We start from the raw sequence: 17,591 nt of genomic DNA, 5'->3' as shown, positions 1-17,591 counted from the left end.
ACGCTTTGCAATCAGTTCATCTATTTCTCGAAATGCCTTTATTTTCTGATAAAAAGAAATATCCATTAGCTGTAAATTTTCTTTACAATAATAAAGTAAACTTTTTTTTAATCAGACTTTGAATGTTACTTTGTGCTTCTTAATGTTCAACTCTACTCCCAATTAGACAACAAGATGATTTGCCATGGTTTTTTCTCGAACGTTCCATTCTACACTGACATTAAAATCTCTTCCATGATAGAAACAATTGTGTAAGTTCTTAAAATTTTTGTATGGTTAGCAGAAGTATCATTAAAATAGTAAATAGGCTGTATTTGGGTATAAGTGCATTTGAGTAACTTTATCAGGTCATCCAAAGCATGTGCACTGCATCCGATGATGCTGTAGGTTATCACAGATTATGATGCAGCTGATACTTTTTAATCTTCCATTATATTTGAAGTAAATAAAAAATGGGTTAAGTGGAACTTTGCAATTCTTCCAATAAGATCCTTTAACCACATCTTTAACGATCAAGGAGTAACCACCAGCAAAGTCAATCAATGTAATCAAGGTGGCCAGTTTGAGACCTTCTATGGTTAAAAGAAGTCACAGTTTAGTTACTAGTTCTTCAATAATTTTTTCCAGTGTCTAATCAGTGCAAATCCATTGCTAAAATTGATTGTACTTGAAGGTCACTCTTTTCTAATTCAAATGCACCTTACAGGTTTTTTCAGATCATCTGCTCTGGACTTTCTATCTGTGACTGATTTATAGCTTTCTTATTACAAACTACAGATGAGTTTTTAGGCATCATCATTTAATCTTCATTTACTAGGCTGTGTGTCAACGTAAGTTTTTCATTCTTATGTATTTTCACACAGAAGCTTTGTGTGAATCTCTTGCAAATACAGTAACAGCACTTTGGACATAATTCACAAATTGTTGGAAATCTAAGTCCATGTCCATTTCAGTTTCGATCATCAGCAAACATTTCTTTCACTTTACACAGTAAAGGTACATCTGCATCTCAGTTTCTTTGCATTTATTTGAATTAACACTTTTTTTTTTTTTTTTTTTTTTTTTTTTTTTTTTTTTTTTTTTTTTTTTTTTTTTGCCTGGATCGATTTGACTAAAGTACTAAATCTACAAAAATTTCTATAAGTTTTTACCTTACTTTTTTTGGAAGCTTCTTTCCATGCTTACTTATCGCATATACCAAGATTCCTTATTTCCCCTTCAATTCTTTGTTGCTTTTGTCACTTTATTTAAACAGAAAATTCTCCCTTGGTCTTTTTAAAGTACCAGCTCTGAGTAATTCTGCTTTAGGTTTCTCCATTTCACCAGGATCAAATCTGCAACTGTTGCAATTTCTTTTATATATCATCTTCAACCTTATCCATCTTTCGTCGTGTAAAGCCTCCCCCCCCCCCCCCCCCCCCTGAATCAAATCACTGTAATTTCAATGGCGATAATACAACAGCCTTAAGATTATAAACAGATCTCCAAAAACTTTGGTTCCATCAGCTGCATTTCATTAAGATGAAATTAACATCTGTGCAGAAGGAATTTTCATTTCATAGCAGAATGTGTGCCGATTTGAAACTACCTGGAAAATTAAAACTGTGTGCCAGACCAGGACACATGCCTGGAATCTTTCGCCTACTGCACATGCTCTACTGACTCCGCTATCTAGGCAGGGCTCGCAAACCACCCTCACAGCCTTACTTCCGCATTAGTAGTTCTTCAGTTATCTTCACAGCAGTTCTTCTGAATATCTTGCAAGGTGAGTACCCCTGGAAGAAAGGATATTGTGGGTTCTGGACAAATGGCTTAACAATACTGAGGGGTTTTAACATTTGTGAAGTTTTCTTTTAGAAAAAAGTCTTTTCTGCACTATTTGTGTTCTATTACTACAGCATAACTATCTAAATCTTTATGTTTGTGTAAGAGCAGTACCTCACAATGAACACAAATCTGTGCAACTTCATCGAAGCATAAACCAGCTAACTGATTAAGCTGGTCTTGTTCTAAGGAATATTGTTTTGCAGATTTTAGGTATTTATGGACTTTGCAAAAAAAAAAAAAAAAAAAAAAAAAAAAAAAAAAAAAAAAAAAAACACACCCACACCAGAGAATTGTTAATGCTTTGAAAGCTGCAAGGATTTAATGGCCCTTTGTTGATATCACTACCACAAATACACAGCTGACATGACCACAACAGGTTTCAGGTCACTACAATGCAGTCCAGTAACCTCTCTTGAAATTTTAGTCACTGTTCAGTATAATTCAATACTTCACTGAAGCTATGTAAGACAATAATAATTCAAACAGGTTTTTAAAGGAGACTAAGAACAGAAATTTTATTGATCACTAAATAAACAAACTGTATGTAACCTGTTCACTGCTGTTGGCATGTATATACATCCTACTACATCATCCCCCAAGTGTTGTGGATGTGTATATGCACACCGCTTGGATTCTTCTGCAATGCTACGGTCGTCTGAATGCAGCCTCAGCTGCGATCTCTCACAACTGTTGACAAGTTACTTCCATATATCAGTGAATATAAATCTTTCGAGTATTTATCATACAAGATGTGTGTCTCATTGCATGCTACCATTAGCATAAAACCTCGTTTCAATATCTTGGATCGTTTATGAGCTACGATGATTGTTAAGACCAAATATTTCATGATATGCAAGAATGTGAACGGATGCATCGAGCACAACTGTCCTTTAGAAACACAATCCAACAACTCAAGAATGAAATGAGATATTGTTCTGCTCTCAATTTTAACTAAAACTTCTATATCTTATTTATATTTCATTCACTGAAATGTATGAGCTAAAATCAACCATAAGCAAAATTTCGTGCAATGCTTTTTTACCTCTGTGAACTACTTAAAATTTCGTGCAATGCTTTATTTAAAGTGATGTAACCCAGTAAGTACGGCATAACAAAGAGAAATTCAGTTCATTATCGAGTGAACAGTTTTCAAAAAGTCAGTATTTCAAATTAGCCGGAATGCTGTCTCTCAGCACAGGCACTAGCATTTGGCAAGCACTACAGCCATAATAAGAGCAGCCTCAGCACAGAACACAAAGAGCTCACCTATAGCAATGAAAGGGTTAAATCTACGATAAAACCAACAAATAAAGCCAAATTTTTGCACCTAACTAAAACGATATACAATCAAAAATAGATGTATCTGGCAGCCTTTAAAGTGTCTTTTTGGTTGTCTTAACAGCTATAAAAATAAGATGTAAATTTTAAGACACAATTTCAAATACAGTAAACTCTTGATTACCCACAGCAATTGGGGACTTGAAAATCACGGATGATCAAATTTCATGCATATTCCATAATTATAGCACACAGAAATGCATTTGGATTGTCCAAAAATATAAATTAATTTCAATATCACAATTAAAATCAGTAACTAATGTTTATAATAGATACTACTTTAACATCACAGTACATGTGAAAATTTGGTACTTACTATGAATAGAGTACAATCCAATCTCACATTAACTTACACTACTTTGAAATAAAATACTATACATCTCTTGCAGTGTTTGAGGAGCACATTGCTTTCTACAGTAGTGTTGTAATATGAGATTATCGCTCGGTCGTAACTACTCCCAGGTTGATGGAAAATTTTCAGTAGGGGGTTGGGGGAGAAAGGGGAGAGAGGTGCGAGAAATAGACAGTGGATAATCGAAAGTATATTGTATAGGGTAGCAATGGTGCATTTGATAGTTTTGGGAAAGCACATCATAGTGAATACATTTGTAGGTAAGTTCATGATTGACTAACTTCCTGACAGGCAGGCAGACAGACAAAGTTCTGAAAATGATAATTGTTTTAGTGTCTCGTACTCACTGCCTATTCACTGCTAAAACATGAGGAAAAGTGGTCGTGAGAAAATTTGTTTTATTCATTCAAAGTAGTGTCAAGATGCACCTTACAGAATCTCACCTCTTATTACACCAGGAACAACATATTGCCAAATTTTAGGATTTAATATCACTATTCCCTTACCTAAGAAAGGAACCCTCATGAAACTGGCCCTAGTACATACACCAAGTTATACATGGAGCTGCAACTCGGTGTAAGTCGATGCAAGTCGCTTAGATATATTTTGTACACATTTTACCAAAATCAAAGATGGTCAATATAGAATGCCCGAGTCACTCTTTGGCGAGTATCCCAGTTTAGACCCTAATGCACTGAGCAACTTTTTTGTTTCCCTTGAGACTCCTAATTCAAATAATACCTTGAAAATATTATTCTTGTTTATTATTTGCATGCAGCTTCCCTTTTTACAACAATAAAGGAATATTATTCTTTTCTCTCACTTAAGTTTTTACCAGTACATCAACAGCACAGATGTTAGAAAAATACCAATCCACTATTCTGCTGTCATATCAATTTTCTGGTACAACTATTACTTTGTCTTCTTTCTTTGAATTCTTTCCCTAACAGTATTTAAGTATTCTTATTGTACGAAACTAATAACAAACTTGACATGAAAAGTTAAAGCTTGCCAAGGTTATGCAATACAAAAGAAGAAGTAGCAGCAGACACAAATGTTTTCACAATGAATATATAAAAATTATGTTCTTAACACAAGATGACTAAAATAACAAAGTCTGACATGACCCAAAGAAAGTGTGGAGGTAGGGAGGGGGGCACTGAAGAGGGGGGGGGGGGGGGGGGGGGGGGGACTACGATATAATGAAGTGACGGAATATTATTGGAAGATAAAAAAAATTCATACTGGATTATATAGAGAAGGCTCAAGTACCTTGATTTTGTGAGTTGTTCCTCATCTGGCACATCCATGTTCACTGTACGGAAAGCAGTTTCCCCAAAAGTAGTTGAACCAAGCAAGCGAATTTGTGAGAGTCCGATGTTTGAGGAATCGTGAGGTTTGTAAAGTCGAAGCAGCACACTGGTGACAATTTCTGGTTGTGGCAGATGAAGTCGTATAAATGTGAGCCCGCTGGTGGGAACTGGGGGACACACAGGCACTAGACCGACACTGCAGTCGCGGCATACTTCCACTGCTACTGCTGAAGGGCACGCTGAGAAAATAACCATCAACATTATAAGATGATGTGTATTATAACTTACACAATGACAATTATGTTTCTTGATATTAACCTTCAGTAAGTGAGCTCAAAAGATTAAAGGGGATATAAGACAATAAACAGAGAACACATCCATGTGCATATTATTAGAACATTTACACCAAGTACAAATAATATTAAGTTATGAGCTGCTGCAACACTATCAAGTGCAAAACAACAAAACTGGATAAGAAAATTTTAACATTACGTAAGCTGTTAATAAAAGTTTCATTAGTGGTCTGTCAAACTGTATAGCACAAAATCAATATAAGAATCAAACACTGGATATAACAAATACAATAACTACTTGGCTACCCCACACAATCACTTTTCTTTTTTCTCCTTTCGAAATTTTAAAAGAGAAAGCACATTTGACATAAATTATCTGCTAATTCGTTTGGTTCAAAGGGGACCACTCATCAAAATGCAGAAGTGTTGAGTTGTCAATAGACACACACACAAACAAGCTAGCTATCAGATTTGTGCTGAACACGCACACACACATTCGGATGCACATATGTCCTTATATGATGCTGGCTAGACTAACAATGCCATTGCTATTTTTCAACAGGTAGAATGGTTGTGGTGGCAGTAGTCCCAGGTAAGGTAGGTAGAGGGAGAGACAGTAGGAGGCAGCGAATGGGAAATTGGGTGTGGGTGGCTAGTGGCCCAGAGGGAGGTGGCCAGTATGCCAGCAACAAATATGGGAGGGAAGGGCGGAAGGTACATGGTCTGGCACCACCGCAATGGTCGGTGGGAAGCGGCACATGCTGAAGGCAAAGTGGGAACGTGAATTGGGAGGGGAGACAGGATGGAGGAAAGGGAAAATGTTGGGTGAAAGGTACAGGGACAGGGGGTTACACTATTCTCATTCTATTAAAAAAAAAAATCTACAACTAAAATTGAGATGCCTATATGCTTTCACACATATCATTTTATCAAGATGGCCTGGCAATATGTATATAGAGGGAGGGAAGGGGAGGGGAGGGGAGGGGAGGGCAGGGCAGCATTATCTTCTTACAGTCTTCAGTGAAGCATGGTTACTGAATTAACAAACAACAATCCAAATGTTTCACAACACCTTTCTTGCACATATCTTAACAGAAATGACTGGACACCTTGTGACACCATCCCACTGACAAAAGTAACCCACTATAGTTCACTTCAGTTTATTTTTCCTCTTACAAATTCTAAGAGACTAGCTTTACTCTAAGACACAGTGAATCATGTAAATAATTTTGGAGTAAAAGTAACAATTTGCCGAATAGCAGAAGTGCTGAGACATTGGTAGGCATCCAAACAAGATTGAACATACACACACAGTGTGTGTACGGCTACACGATGACAGCTGAATACACAATGCTGCAATTATTTTTACACTCGCAACTTCATCTGTACACCACAGCCACGATGCAACATGTTCTAGAAATTATTTATGTTCAAGTACCACTTGTCTTATTTCCTCACTATTCCATTAGCAAGTGATTCAAAGGAAGGACAACTATCAAAACATCTCCACCGAAGGCTGGATCCACTTTCCTTATGTAATCGCCATTATTCAAGTTGCATATGGAAGGAAGGGATTAATTTCATTTGCTTTGGGTAGTCTGCTCCTGGAAGCTTTAATACTACTTCCTTCATAGGGGAGCTGATATCCCCAAAACCTATGCAATTTGGTACCGAACTGTGCCTTTATAATACTCATTCATTAGAAATTTTATATTGCTCAGGACAGTTATGCCGAAGAATTTATATTACATTTACCAAATATTCTGTCAGTACTTGGAGGAACATAGACATGTTAAAGAATGGAAACACACAGTATCAGTATTCTACAAATAGTATAGACTGTATTGTATGTTAACTGGGGGCCTAGAAACGATGGAAAGGCTCCGTCCCCACTGCAGCCGCAATAGTCCACAACTCCACGATGATTACAGCAGTCCACTTCATCCTTCCGCCGCCCCACAGTGAACCACTCTTTCAGGTTTATTGTGTGAGTCGGCCCCCGGTGGACCATCTCAGAGAATGTCTCACACCAGACCAGTGTGGTAGAGTAATGGTGGTGTATGTATACATGGAGAATTTGTTTGGGCAGCAATCGCTGACATAATGTAGCTCAGGCGGAATAAGGGGAACCAGACTGCATTCGCTGAGGCAGATGGACAACTGCCTAAAACCCATCCACAGACTAGCCGGCTCACTGGACCTCGACACAAGTCTGCCGGGCAGATTCGTGTCGGGGACCAGACACTCCTTCCCAGCCCGGAAAGCCATGCATTAGACTGCATGGCGGGCGGGCATTTATAGTATAGTTTATTGTGAACTAGCTTTTAGCTTTTTAGCCTTAAGTTGTCTGAGGGTGGCCTAAAAAGCCAACAGCTGGTCCTTGTGGAAATTCAATAATATGTAAAAACACTGTGTATTTCAGTTCTTTAGTGTCTAAATTACATTATTGGATATTGTACAAAATAAAATTTGGACAGTAACCAAGTAGCAGACTTACTAGCAAGTGATGTTAAATGGGGCTGCAGCTGTACCTCCTTTAACAGAACAGCACACGGTAATGTGAGAGTAAGCTCCACCCAGCTTTCTTCAGGGTAAAAGTGATACGACCACGCAGGTGTCCGAGCACGTCGGTGAGGTGGTGCCGACTGGATCAGCACATCAGCTGGCTGTGCCGTTAGATTACTGGCACTGATGTTACCTGTCGAAGAAAAAGCACTCCCACATCACAAGAATTTTTATAGATTGCTCCCTTAACATCGATAACACCTTGAATTAGCTCAAGAGTAATGTCAGTATGTGTAATAAAATCAGTGTTCCGATTTACCTAAAGGTGCGAAGTTGAGTAAGCCTTCATAGGTTTCAATAGGGTTTGACAGTTTTTTGCCGGTACTTGTACTTGCTGATGGAATATGACTGAAATGTTGCATAACCACTGATACCATACTTGGATGAGAGTTTATTAAAGCCTGGTTGCTTTTGACCAAATTTTCACATATTACCTGCAGAAAATTTCAAGAATATCAACACAACTATGACACGATTTTTAAAAAAAGCTGAACTCAAAATCTATGAACAAATCTTCAGTAATTGCATCCTGACCAAAATTAACACACGTAACATCTGTTTTACACATTTCTATCTTCACACATATAAGTAATGACACATTAACACAACTGTAGCATAAAATTAATGAACAAGGAAAAATTGAGAAAACCATCTGAGCTCCAAACTTTCATTGCTTCAAACACTATTACCTGAAGTCGCCGTTACAGTGAAAACTAATATGTAAACAAGTGTCAAGATCATGCTTACTCAGAATGCAGACTTCTGTCTGAAAATAGACAGTTCACAAATTCAGTGTAGTACCTAGGCAAAGTCTAACTGACTATTCATAGTATAAACTGGACTTTTAAATGCTCTAAAAGCTTTATCTTTGTGCATGTTGTACAGTGACCTCAAAACTTCTTAACTGTACATAATTAAAATTCATACAATGAAAGTGAGAGACACCTTCAAAACTAGGCTCATTCAAACACATACCTCAATGTGGAAACTATTTATCAAAGAGATTCCCTTTACAACTACCACATCACAATTACTCTTTATCATACCTTAATTCCGCCCATATTATTGAATTCGTTAAGTGCTTCTTCTGAATCGAGCACGTGAAGAATGAACCACAGGAGGGGTTCTGAGAGCTGCATAACACCAATAGTCCCAACACTTGGCTTACTATTGCACGCTGAAAACAATAAGGAAGGGAAGTAAGAGCAGAGACAACGTGCAAAATAATGTCAAACGTTAATGAAATACGCTAACTGCCATAAAAAGCAAAGCAATAATGGAAGCACAAAGCCATACGTTATTCAAATGCTTAGAGCTGCCTTGCTGTGTGTGTGTGTGTGTGTGTGTGTGTGTGTGTGGGGGGGCTAGAAACTCAACGTAGTATACTTACAGGATAGGAAATCGTAGAGTGTCTGCAACATTAGCGTCGGCTTTGTCGCCTTTCGAGCAAGCATGAGCAGTAACTGGAAGACTGCATCCCCAACAGACAAAGGTTCTAGGTCACCAAAAGCAGTTGCAGAAATTTGTTCTCCTGCTGAGGCATTCATGGCGGGAGATGCACCTGCCGAACCCAGGAGCATTGCCAGAGTCGATCCAGAGCAGCCCGCTAAAGAACTCAGCAGTCGCATTACTGTTGTTTGTTGCTCCAGCACTGTAATTAGCACAACATCCTTAACAAACTTATCTTTTAATACTCCAGTACTGCTTTTACATTACCAACATAAATTATTACCATATTTTACAAATGACCATTATTCATATTAAAACCGCATTGACACCATTCTATTCATAACCAAGCTCTTTTCCACTCACAAGTAAAGTTACCCAAAACATACAGCTAAAACCAAATAAAACTGATTTTTAAATAAGATGCACCTGCTCTACCACTCACAAATGTAATTTACCTGTAAAACTAGGCATTTCTGTGAAATCAAAATTTAAAGATTAAGTAATCTAAGGACTTAAGTCCAAGTCATTGAAGAAACAATATCGTGTAACAGACACTTATTACCAGCATATTCATAAGACTCGTAAAATTATTTTTTGACAAAAAGTTAAGCGTCCGATTGAAATATTATACATTACATTAATACATACAGTATTTACAGAGTTAGATTCCCCCTAACAAAAGTTGTCTTGTTACTATAGATTATTCACTTATTCGCCATCGAAAGTGCAAATGTCGAATACCCAGAGAAGTGATTAAAGAACAATGGAGTGGAGCAGTGTTCACACTTAACGCTGTAGGCATGTAACTGCCCAATATTCTCTGACACGATTAATCGAGTGCAAAATAACAATGTAAAAGAAAACTAAGAATTACAGCTAGGATGAACTGATGTAAATTCACAGCTTAGGAAAAAATGAAAAGAAATTTGCAGCAGCACAACAGAATGGGACATTTCACTAGAATAGCTGCAAGCAGTAACAAAGAGCACCCTTGGACCAGTGAACACTGCTGCCTGGGATAAGTCTGATGAAGTTTCATGAAAACAGATTTGTTTTAGGAAAACGATGGATCAATAAACAACAGCAACTCTCCAGGTCCTGATCTGATTCAAGCATTGTATTACATTATACTGACTCAAGAAACAACTAACCTCCAGATGTATTGCAAGAAAACCTGTAATGTGAGTATATTTTGTCATGATAAAAGGGTAGTATGACTATCTGGTTAGTGATGGCACTGTGTATGCAACAATTAAATTTCACCATACATGTTACATTTAATCATTTAAAACCTTGTCAGTGATGATATTCTTTCTTCAGTCACCTGCTTACATGGAGATAATTTACCCACTTACATATTTGATACAAAATTCATCTTTGATCATGGATTTATTGCCCCTTTATTTTAATGTACAATATCAGTACCAAAGATGAAAATTCTTGTCAAAGACGCTTGCCGGTATCATACACCCATTGCAAGCCAGAAATGGGTGAAAAAACTTACATCATTGATAATGTTTTAACTCATTAAAATAAATCATACATCGTAAAACATGACACTTGCATACACAACACTAGTATTAATAAACTACTTACACAGCAACTATCATGACCATGGAAAAATAAACAATGGATTAAACCAATATTATTGAAGAAGTATCAATACGCTGGAAAGGTTTAACAACCTAATATAGTTTCATCTCTCCGAGCTAATCAACTCACGCTTACAAAGTCGACATAACTGCATCCATGAGTAAGTTTTTAGAATGGTGCATATTGTTCCGCTCTAGGGTAGATCAAAAGGCACAGCCAATTCGCTGCCTCATTCCTGCTGTGTGCATTTACATGGCAGGAGAGAAGCTTGAACAGTGTGCTTTGTTTGTGAATGTACGTGTGCTGTTCATGAATACTTAAGGAGTAACAGCGACCACCTTTCTAACGTAAGAGGTAGAAACCTGAGAAAAGTGCCAAAGTGAGTCATAATGGAGATAGGCTTTTTGTGTACACAGAGGTAAACACCAAATCCGGCTGTCTCTTAAAGTGAGTAAGATCCAAGTGACATGAAACTGGAAAAAAGACCGAACAAGCACAAGTAGGACTTGTGCTCAGAGGTTTCAACACAAACTTAATTATGTATAAACATAGTTCATCAATCCTGGGAAACAAGAACCTCAATTATATTTTCGTGTTATCAATAGCAATTCTGGCAAGATGTTGGACCCACAAATTCCAAGACTTTCAAGAATTTTCTTTTCATTTTAACTTCTAAGTTGAAATTTTTTGTGAAATTTTCACATTCGCTATTGAAATTTTTCATTTATTTTATTAATTTTGGTGTTATATTAACATGCTATGCTCAGTGGCAATTGCAGATGTATTGACTTTGCCTATCCTCTGATCAGTGAGTTTGTGATTATCAAAAATCCACATTTTTTATTGCACTGACATACAAGCCTAAATTTGAACTTTATATCATTTCGATTCCTGAGAAAAAATGATCTTAACAAACAAACAGATGGATAACAAAATGAGCTTATAAGGGTTCTATTTTTACAGATAAAGGTATGAAACCCTAAAAATGTTGTTTTCCGGTAATGATGAAACCATGATGATGTAGATGGGCTTCAGGGAATCCTGTAAAAGTTACTAGGGAAACAGAAAAAAAACAATCATGGAAACATATCTTGAAAACAGTAAGAATGCGTTTGTCTGACGGAATTTCCCTCTTTTTTAGGTACCAGTGCTCACTGAGAAGGCACGCAATATAGTCTACGCATTACTGGAAGATGCTGTTAACAAGTGAGGTTTCTCGTTAGCCGTTGCAACTATCATGTTGATATGCGTTAGCCGTTGCAACTATCAGGTTGATATGCAAAGTGCCCTAGACTACAGTAAATATACATAATCAGGATAATGAAACATTTTGGAAATTGTCCAGAACAATAAACAATTTCAAAAAGAAATTACAACTACAACTCACCTGTGTCTGCAGCACAAGGAACTTTTGGCTCTTGCTCTGGTTGCGAACTCTGCTGCTGCATAAAAGACTGTTGAGTCTCTGTCCCCCTCTGTCCTGTTTCACTCTCAGGCAATTGGTTCTCACCTGTATCCATACTTTCTTCAGAATGCCTGGGTATCTGGAAAGAGATGATAAAAGATTGCACTTCTTTTCCAGGAACTTCCTCTGGTCATACAAGATGAAAATGATGCTGCAAAAATTATTCAGCTCATTCCCTTTTTTTATTTTTTGCGAAATTTATACAGGTCAGATATCCAAGATATTCAGCATGCAAGACCCATGAAAGCTCAAACTCACTAGGTGATATATATAACAAAGATTCCAAGACTTACCAAGCGGGAAAGCGCCGGTAGACACGCACAATAAAATAACACACAAACACACACACAAAATTTCGAGCTTTCGCAACCGGCGGCTGCTTCGTCAGGAAAGAGGGAAGGAAAAGGAAAGATGAAAGGATGTGGGTTTTAAGGGAGAGGGTAAGGAGTCATTCCAATCCCAGGATGTGGGACATACTTATAGGCCAAAGGGCATGAAACAAGTGAAATTCAAATCGACATGCATAACATGTATGGGAATGACTGTATGGACTGTAGCAATATTTACAGGTGGTGTGCATGTTTCCAAGACAGCCATGTGAACCCTAAGTGATTTGCCATGCTCCAGGTGGCTGGTAACAGCTGCAACCCGAAAACATGTCACTGAGGCAACAATTTTGAATGACCAACATGGGCAACTATGAACATTATCGTGACAGACAACCACAAGGGCAAAGGAATGATGGCAGGCTTGAATCTTTTTGTGTGTCATGCCGCAGAAGGACATGACTTTCCAAAATGAATCGTCAATGTTGACAAGTCAAGGGGTGTACCACTGCATGTCCAAGGCTGAGCAGATCTTTGGGAGTGGAAACATGTTGGTTCTCCAGCCCGAAAAAAATTCAAGGTGACTCGCACTGCTAAGAAAGTGCTTGTGACAGCGTTCTGGGATATGCATGGTGTGTTATCGGTGGACTTATGAACATGGGACCACCGTAAATGGTACAGTCTACAGTAAAACTTTGGTTAAGTTGCATCGTGCCCTTCACAACAAATGTCACAACATTAATGCTGTTGATGTCAAACTTCTCCATAACAATGCTTGCCTCCCAGGTGACTACTATTGTTTATTAAAAAATCACCAAATTTGTGTGTGTGTGTGTGTGGGGGGGGGGGGGGTTCCAGTAACCACCATAGAGTCTGGAACTTCAGCTGTTGGACTTTCATCTGTTTGGCCCCATGAAGAAATTCCTGGCCGGCCGACACTTCGAGACACATGTGGAAGTGAAATCAGCAGTCCACCAATGGCTATACCCCAGCCAAATGGACTTACACAAACAGGACACATACTGAAACTGGCACCAGAATGGCAGTAATGTGTTGGAATGTTGGTAACTATGTAGAAAAGTAGGTAAAAGATATAAGCTCATTTGTGATTCTTTTTTATTTTGTTATCTATTAAACCTTTTGGTAGTAAAATTATTGAGTGTTACTTTCTGATCTTCCCACGTTGTTGTTGTTGTTGTGGTCTTCAGACCAGAGATTGATTTGATGCAGCTCTCCATGCTACTCTATCCTGTTCAAGCTTCATCCTCTCCAAATAACTACTGCAGGCAACATCGTTCTGAATCTGCTTAGTGTATTCATCTCTTGGTCACTCTCTACAATTTTTACCCTCCACGCTGCTCTCCAATACTAAACTGGTGATCCCTTGACGTCTCAGAACACATCCTACCAAACGATCCCTTCTTCTATTCAGGTTGTGTCACAAATTCCACTTCTCCCCAATTCTATTCAGTACATTATCATTAGTTACGTGATCTACCCATCTAATCTTCAGCATTCATCTGCAGAACCATATTTCGAAAGCTTCTACTCTCTTCTTGTCTACACTATTTATTGTCCATGTTTCACTTCCAAACATGGTTACACTCCATACAAATACTTTCGAAAAGACTTCCTGACACTTAAATCTATACTTGATGTTAAATTTCTTTTCTTCAGAAATGCTTTCACTGCCATAGCCAGTCTACATTTTATATCCTCTCTACATTGACCATAACCAGTTATTTTGCTCCCCAAATAGCAAAACTCCTTTACTGCTTTAAGTGTCTTGTTTCCTAATCTAATTTCCTCAGCATCACCCATTTAATTCGACTACATTCCATTATTTTCGATTTGTGTTTGTTGTTGTTGGTCATCTTCAAAAGTTTTTATTTCTTCTCCATGGATTTTATTTCCTACTCCAAATTTCTCTTTTATTTCCTTTACTGCTTGCTCAATATACAGATTGAATAACATCGGAAATAGACTACACCCTGTCTCACTTCCTTCCCAACTACTGCTTCCCTTTCATGTCCCTTGACTCTTAGAACTGCCATCTGGTTTCTGTGCAAATTGTAAATAGCCTTTTGCTTCCTGTATTTTACCCCTGCCACCTTCAGAATTTGAAAGAGTATTCCAGGCAATATTGTCAAAAGCTTTCTCAAAGTCTATAAAGACTAGAAATGTAGGTTTGCCTTTCCTTGATCTATCTTCTAAGATAATTCACAAGGTAATTATTGCCTCATGTGTTCCAAAATTTCTACAGAATCCGAACTGATCTTCGCTGAGGTCGGCTTCTAGCAGTCTTTCCATTTGCCTGTAAAGAATCGGTGTTAGTATTTTGAAGCTGTGACTTATTAAACTGATAGTTCGGTAATTTTCACCTATGCCAACACCAGCTTTCTTTGGGACTGGAATTATTTTATTCTTCTTGAAGTCTGACAGTATTTTGCCTGTTGCCTGCTCACCAGATGGTAGAGTTTTGTCTGGGGTGGCTCTCCCAACACTATCAGTAGTTCTAATGGAATGTTGTCAACTCCTGGGGCCTTGTTTCGACTTAGGTCTTTCATTGTCCTGTCAAACTCTTCATGCAGTATCGTATCTCCCATTTCATCTTCATCTACTTCCTCTTCCATTTCCATAATATTGCCCTCAAGTACGCCGCCTTCGTCTAGACCCTCAATATATTCCATCCACCTTTCTGCTTTTCCTTCTTTGCTTGGAACTGGTTTTCCTTCTGAGCTCTTGATATTCATACAAGTGGTTCTTTTTTCTCCAAAGGTCTCTTTAATTTTCCTGTAGGCTGTATCTGTCTTAACCCTAGTGGTATATGCCTCTACATCCTTACATTTGTCCTCTACCCATCCATGATTAGCCATTTTGCACTTCCTATCAATCTCATTTTTGAGACGTTTGTATTCCTTTTTGCTTGCTTCATTTACTGCATTTTTGTATTTTCTCCTTTCATCAATTAAATTCAATATTTCTTCTGTTAATCAAGGATTTCTACTAGCCCTCATCTTTTTACCTACTTGATCATCAGCTGCCTTCACTACTTCATCTCTCAAAGCTACCCAATCTTCTCCTACTGTATTTCTTTCCCCCATTCCTGTTAATTGTTCCCTTATGGTCTCCCTGAAACTCTGTACAACCTCTGGTTTAATCAGTTTATCCAGGTCCCATCTCCTTAAATTCCCACCTTTTTGCAGTTTCTTCAGTTTTAATCTACAGTTCATAACCAATAGATTGTGGTCAGAGTCCACACCTGCCCGTGGAAAAGTCTTACAATTTAAAATATGGTTCCTAAATCTCTGTCTTGCCATTATATAAATCTATCTGAAACCTCCCAGTGCGTCCAGGCTTCTTAAACATGTACAACCTTCTTTCACGATTCTTAAACCAAGTGTTTGGTATGATGAAGTTATGCTCAGTGCAAAATTTTACCAGGCAGCTTCCTGTTTCATTTCTTACCCCCATTTCATGTCCACCTACTATGATTCCTTCTCTTCCTTTTCCTACTACTGAATTCCAGTCTCCCATGATTATTAAATTTTCGTCTCCCTTCACTATCTGAATAATTTCTTTTCTCCCATCACGCATTTCTTCAATCTCTTCGTCATCTGTGGAGCTAGTTGGCATATAAACTTGTACTACAGTGGGAGGTGTGGGCTTAGAGCCCATCTTAGCTACAATAATGCATTCACTATGCTGATCATAATAGCTTATCCACACTCCTACTTTTTTTCGTTATGAAAGCCACTCCTGTGTTCCCTCTATTTAATTTTGCATTTATAGCCCTGTATTCACCTGACCAGAAGTCTTGTTCCTCCTGCCATCAAACTTCACTAATTCCCATTATATCTAACTTTTAATCTATCCATTTCCCTTTTTAAGTTTTCTAACCTACCTGCCCATGTGAGGGATCTGACATCCCATGTTCCAATAAGAATGTCAGTTTACTTTCTCCTGATAACGACGTCCTCCTGAGTAGTCCCCGCCCGGAGATCTTAATGGGGGGACTATTTTACCTCTGGAATATTTTACCCAAGAGGATGCCATCATCATTCGACTAGAGCTGCATGACCTCAGGAAAAATTATGGCTGTAGTTTCCCCTTGCTTTCAGCCGTTCACAATACCAGCACAGCAAGGCCGATTTCGTTAGTGTTACAAGGCTACCTCAGTTAATCATCCAGGCAGTTGCCCCTGCAACTACTGAATGTTGTGGTTGCACTTACAGTACGGCTATCTGTATCACTGAGACACGCAAGCCTCCTCACTCATAGCAAGGTCTGTGGTTCCCTTTTATGTCTTTAATATCTGTGGTGAGATATTTGCGAAAGATTTAGATGCAGAAAAATATGTATGATTCTGTAGCAATATCACAAGTTTTTTTTTCAGTTTTACATATTGTGAACGAGATGAATGTTATGGTGGCCCAAAGCAGCCAAATCAACAGTTCAAGGAAACACAACAGACGGGTGAGTCACCTGTCGCCCTTCATTCAAATAAAGCTTTACAGTGCCACAAATTGGACACAAGTAGAACAATGTGAAGTGACATGGTCAAAGCACATTGGACTGAACCCTGGTAGAAAAACAGTGGCTACACGTTATTTCTCAAAGGCTTTAGTAAATGAATCAATTAAGAACAGCTTGTAACAGTGCTTCAAAATGACCACAAGATACTGAAAGAATATGATACAGATATGCTATATAAATGTATAAACAAAGAAGTATCAAAGCAAGAGCTGTCTTTGTTTCAGATACAAGTTCAGAGCACATACATTGCACTGTAAATATTAATATTTCTCACCTGTTGGTTATAAAACGGAAATGTCAGTGATATGTTTTATAGCACAATTTCATGTATCAATCTTACGGGCAAATGTCATTAAATGTGTACAGTTAATGAAGCACTAGTTTTGCATAGGTAGGTCTAATGACTTATGTCATCGTGAACTGTGAAATAAATAGAAGTGTTAATTAGATAAAGTTTCCTCTAAAATTTATTTAAGAACCTGTCTTTGCCTTAAGTAATACAGTCAGGGAAGAATGTGATACAATTTACAAAAA

The 17,591-nt window shown here is 37.9% G+C and overlaps 1 protein-coding gene across 3 annotated transcripts in view; it reads right to left on the bottom strand.

The window, feature by feature from the left end:
- LOC126335421 (baculoviral IAP repeat-containing protein 6-like) overlaps positions 1-17,591 on the bottom strand; it is a 311,044-nt gene that overhangs the window by 109,136 nt on the left and 184,317 nt on the right. For all 3 annotated transcript variants that reach the window (XM_049998701.1, XM_049998709.1, XM_049998717.1), the window contains 6 exons: positions 12,118-12,274; positions 9,079-9,339; positions 8,735-8,865; positions 7,948-8,122; positions 7,621-7,821; positions 4,790-5,069 (listed from right to left, as the gene is read on the bottom strand). In XM_049998701.1, the coding sequence (XP_049854658.1) occupies positions 4,790-5,069; positions 7,621-7,821; positions 7,948-8,122; positions 8,735-8,865; positions 9,079-9,339; positions 12,118-12,274 (1,205 nt within the window). The remainder of the gene's footprint in view (positions 1-4,789; positions 5,070-7,620; positions 7,822-7,947; positions 8,123-8,734; positions 8,866-9,078; positions 9,340-12,117; positions 12,275-17,591) is intronic.

The sequence above is a fragment of the Schistocerca gregaria genome, chromosome 1, assembly GCF_023897955.1.
Source record: "Schistocerca gregaria isolate iqSchGreg1 chromosome 1, iqSchGreg1.2, whole genome shotgun sequence".
Classification (NCBI taxonomy): domain Eukaryota; kingdom Metazoa; phylum Arthropoda; class Insecta; order Orthoptera; family Acrididae; genus Schistocerca; species Schistocerca gregaria.
This window is presented reverse-complemented; position numbering and strand designations above follow the sequence as displayed.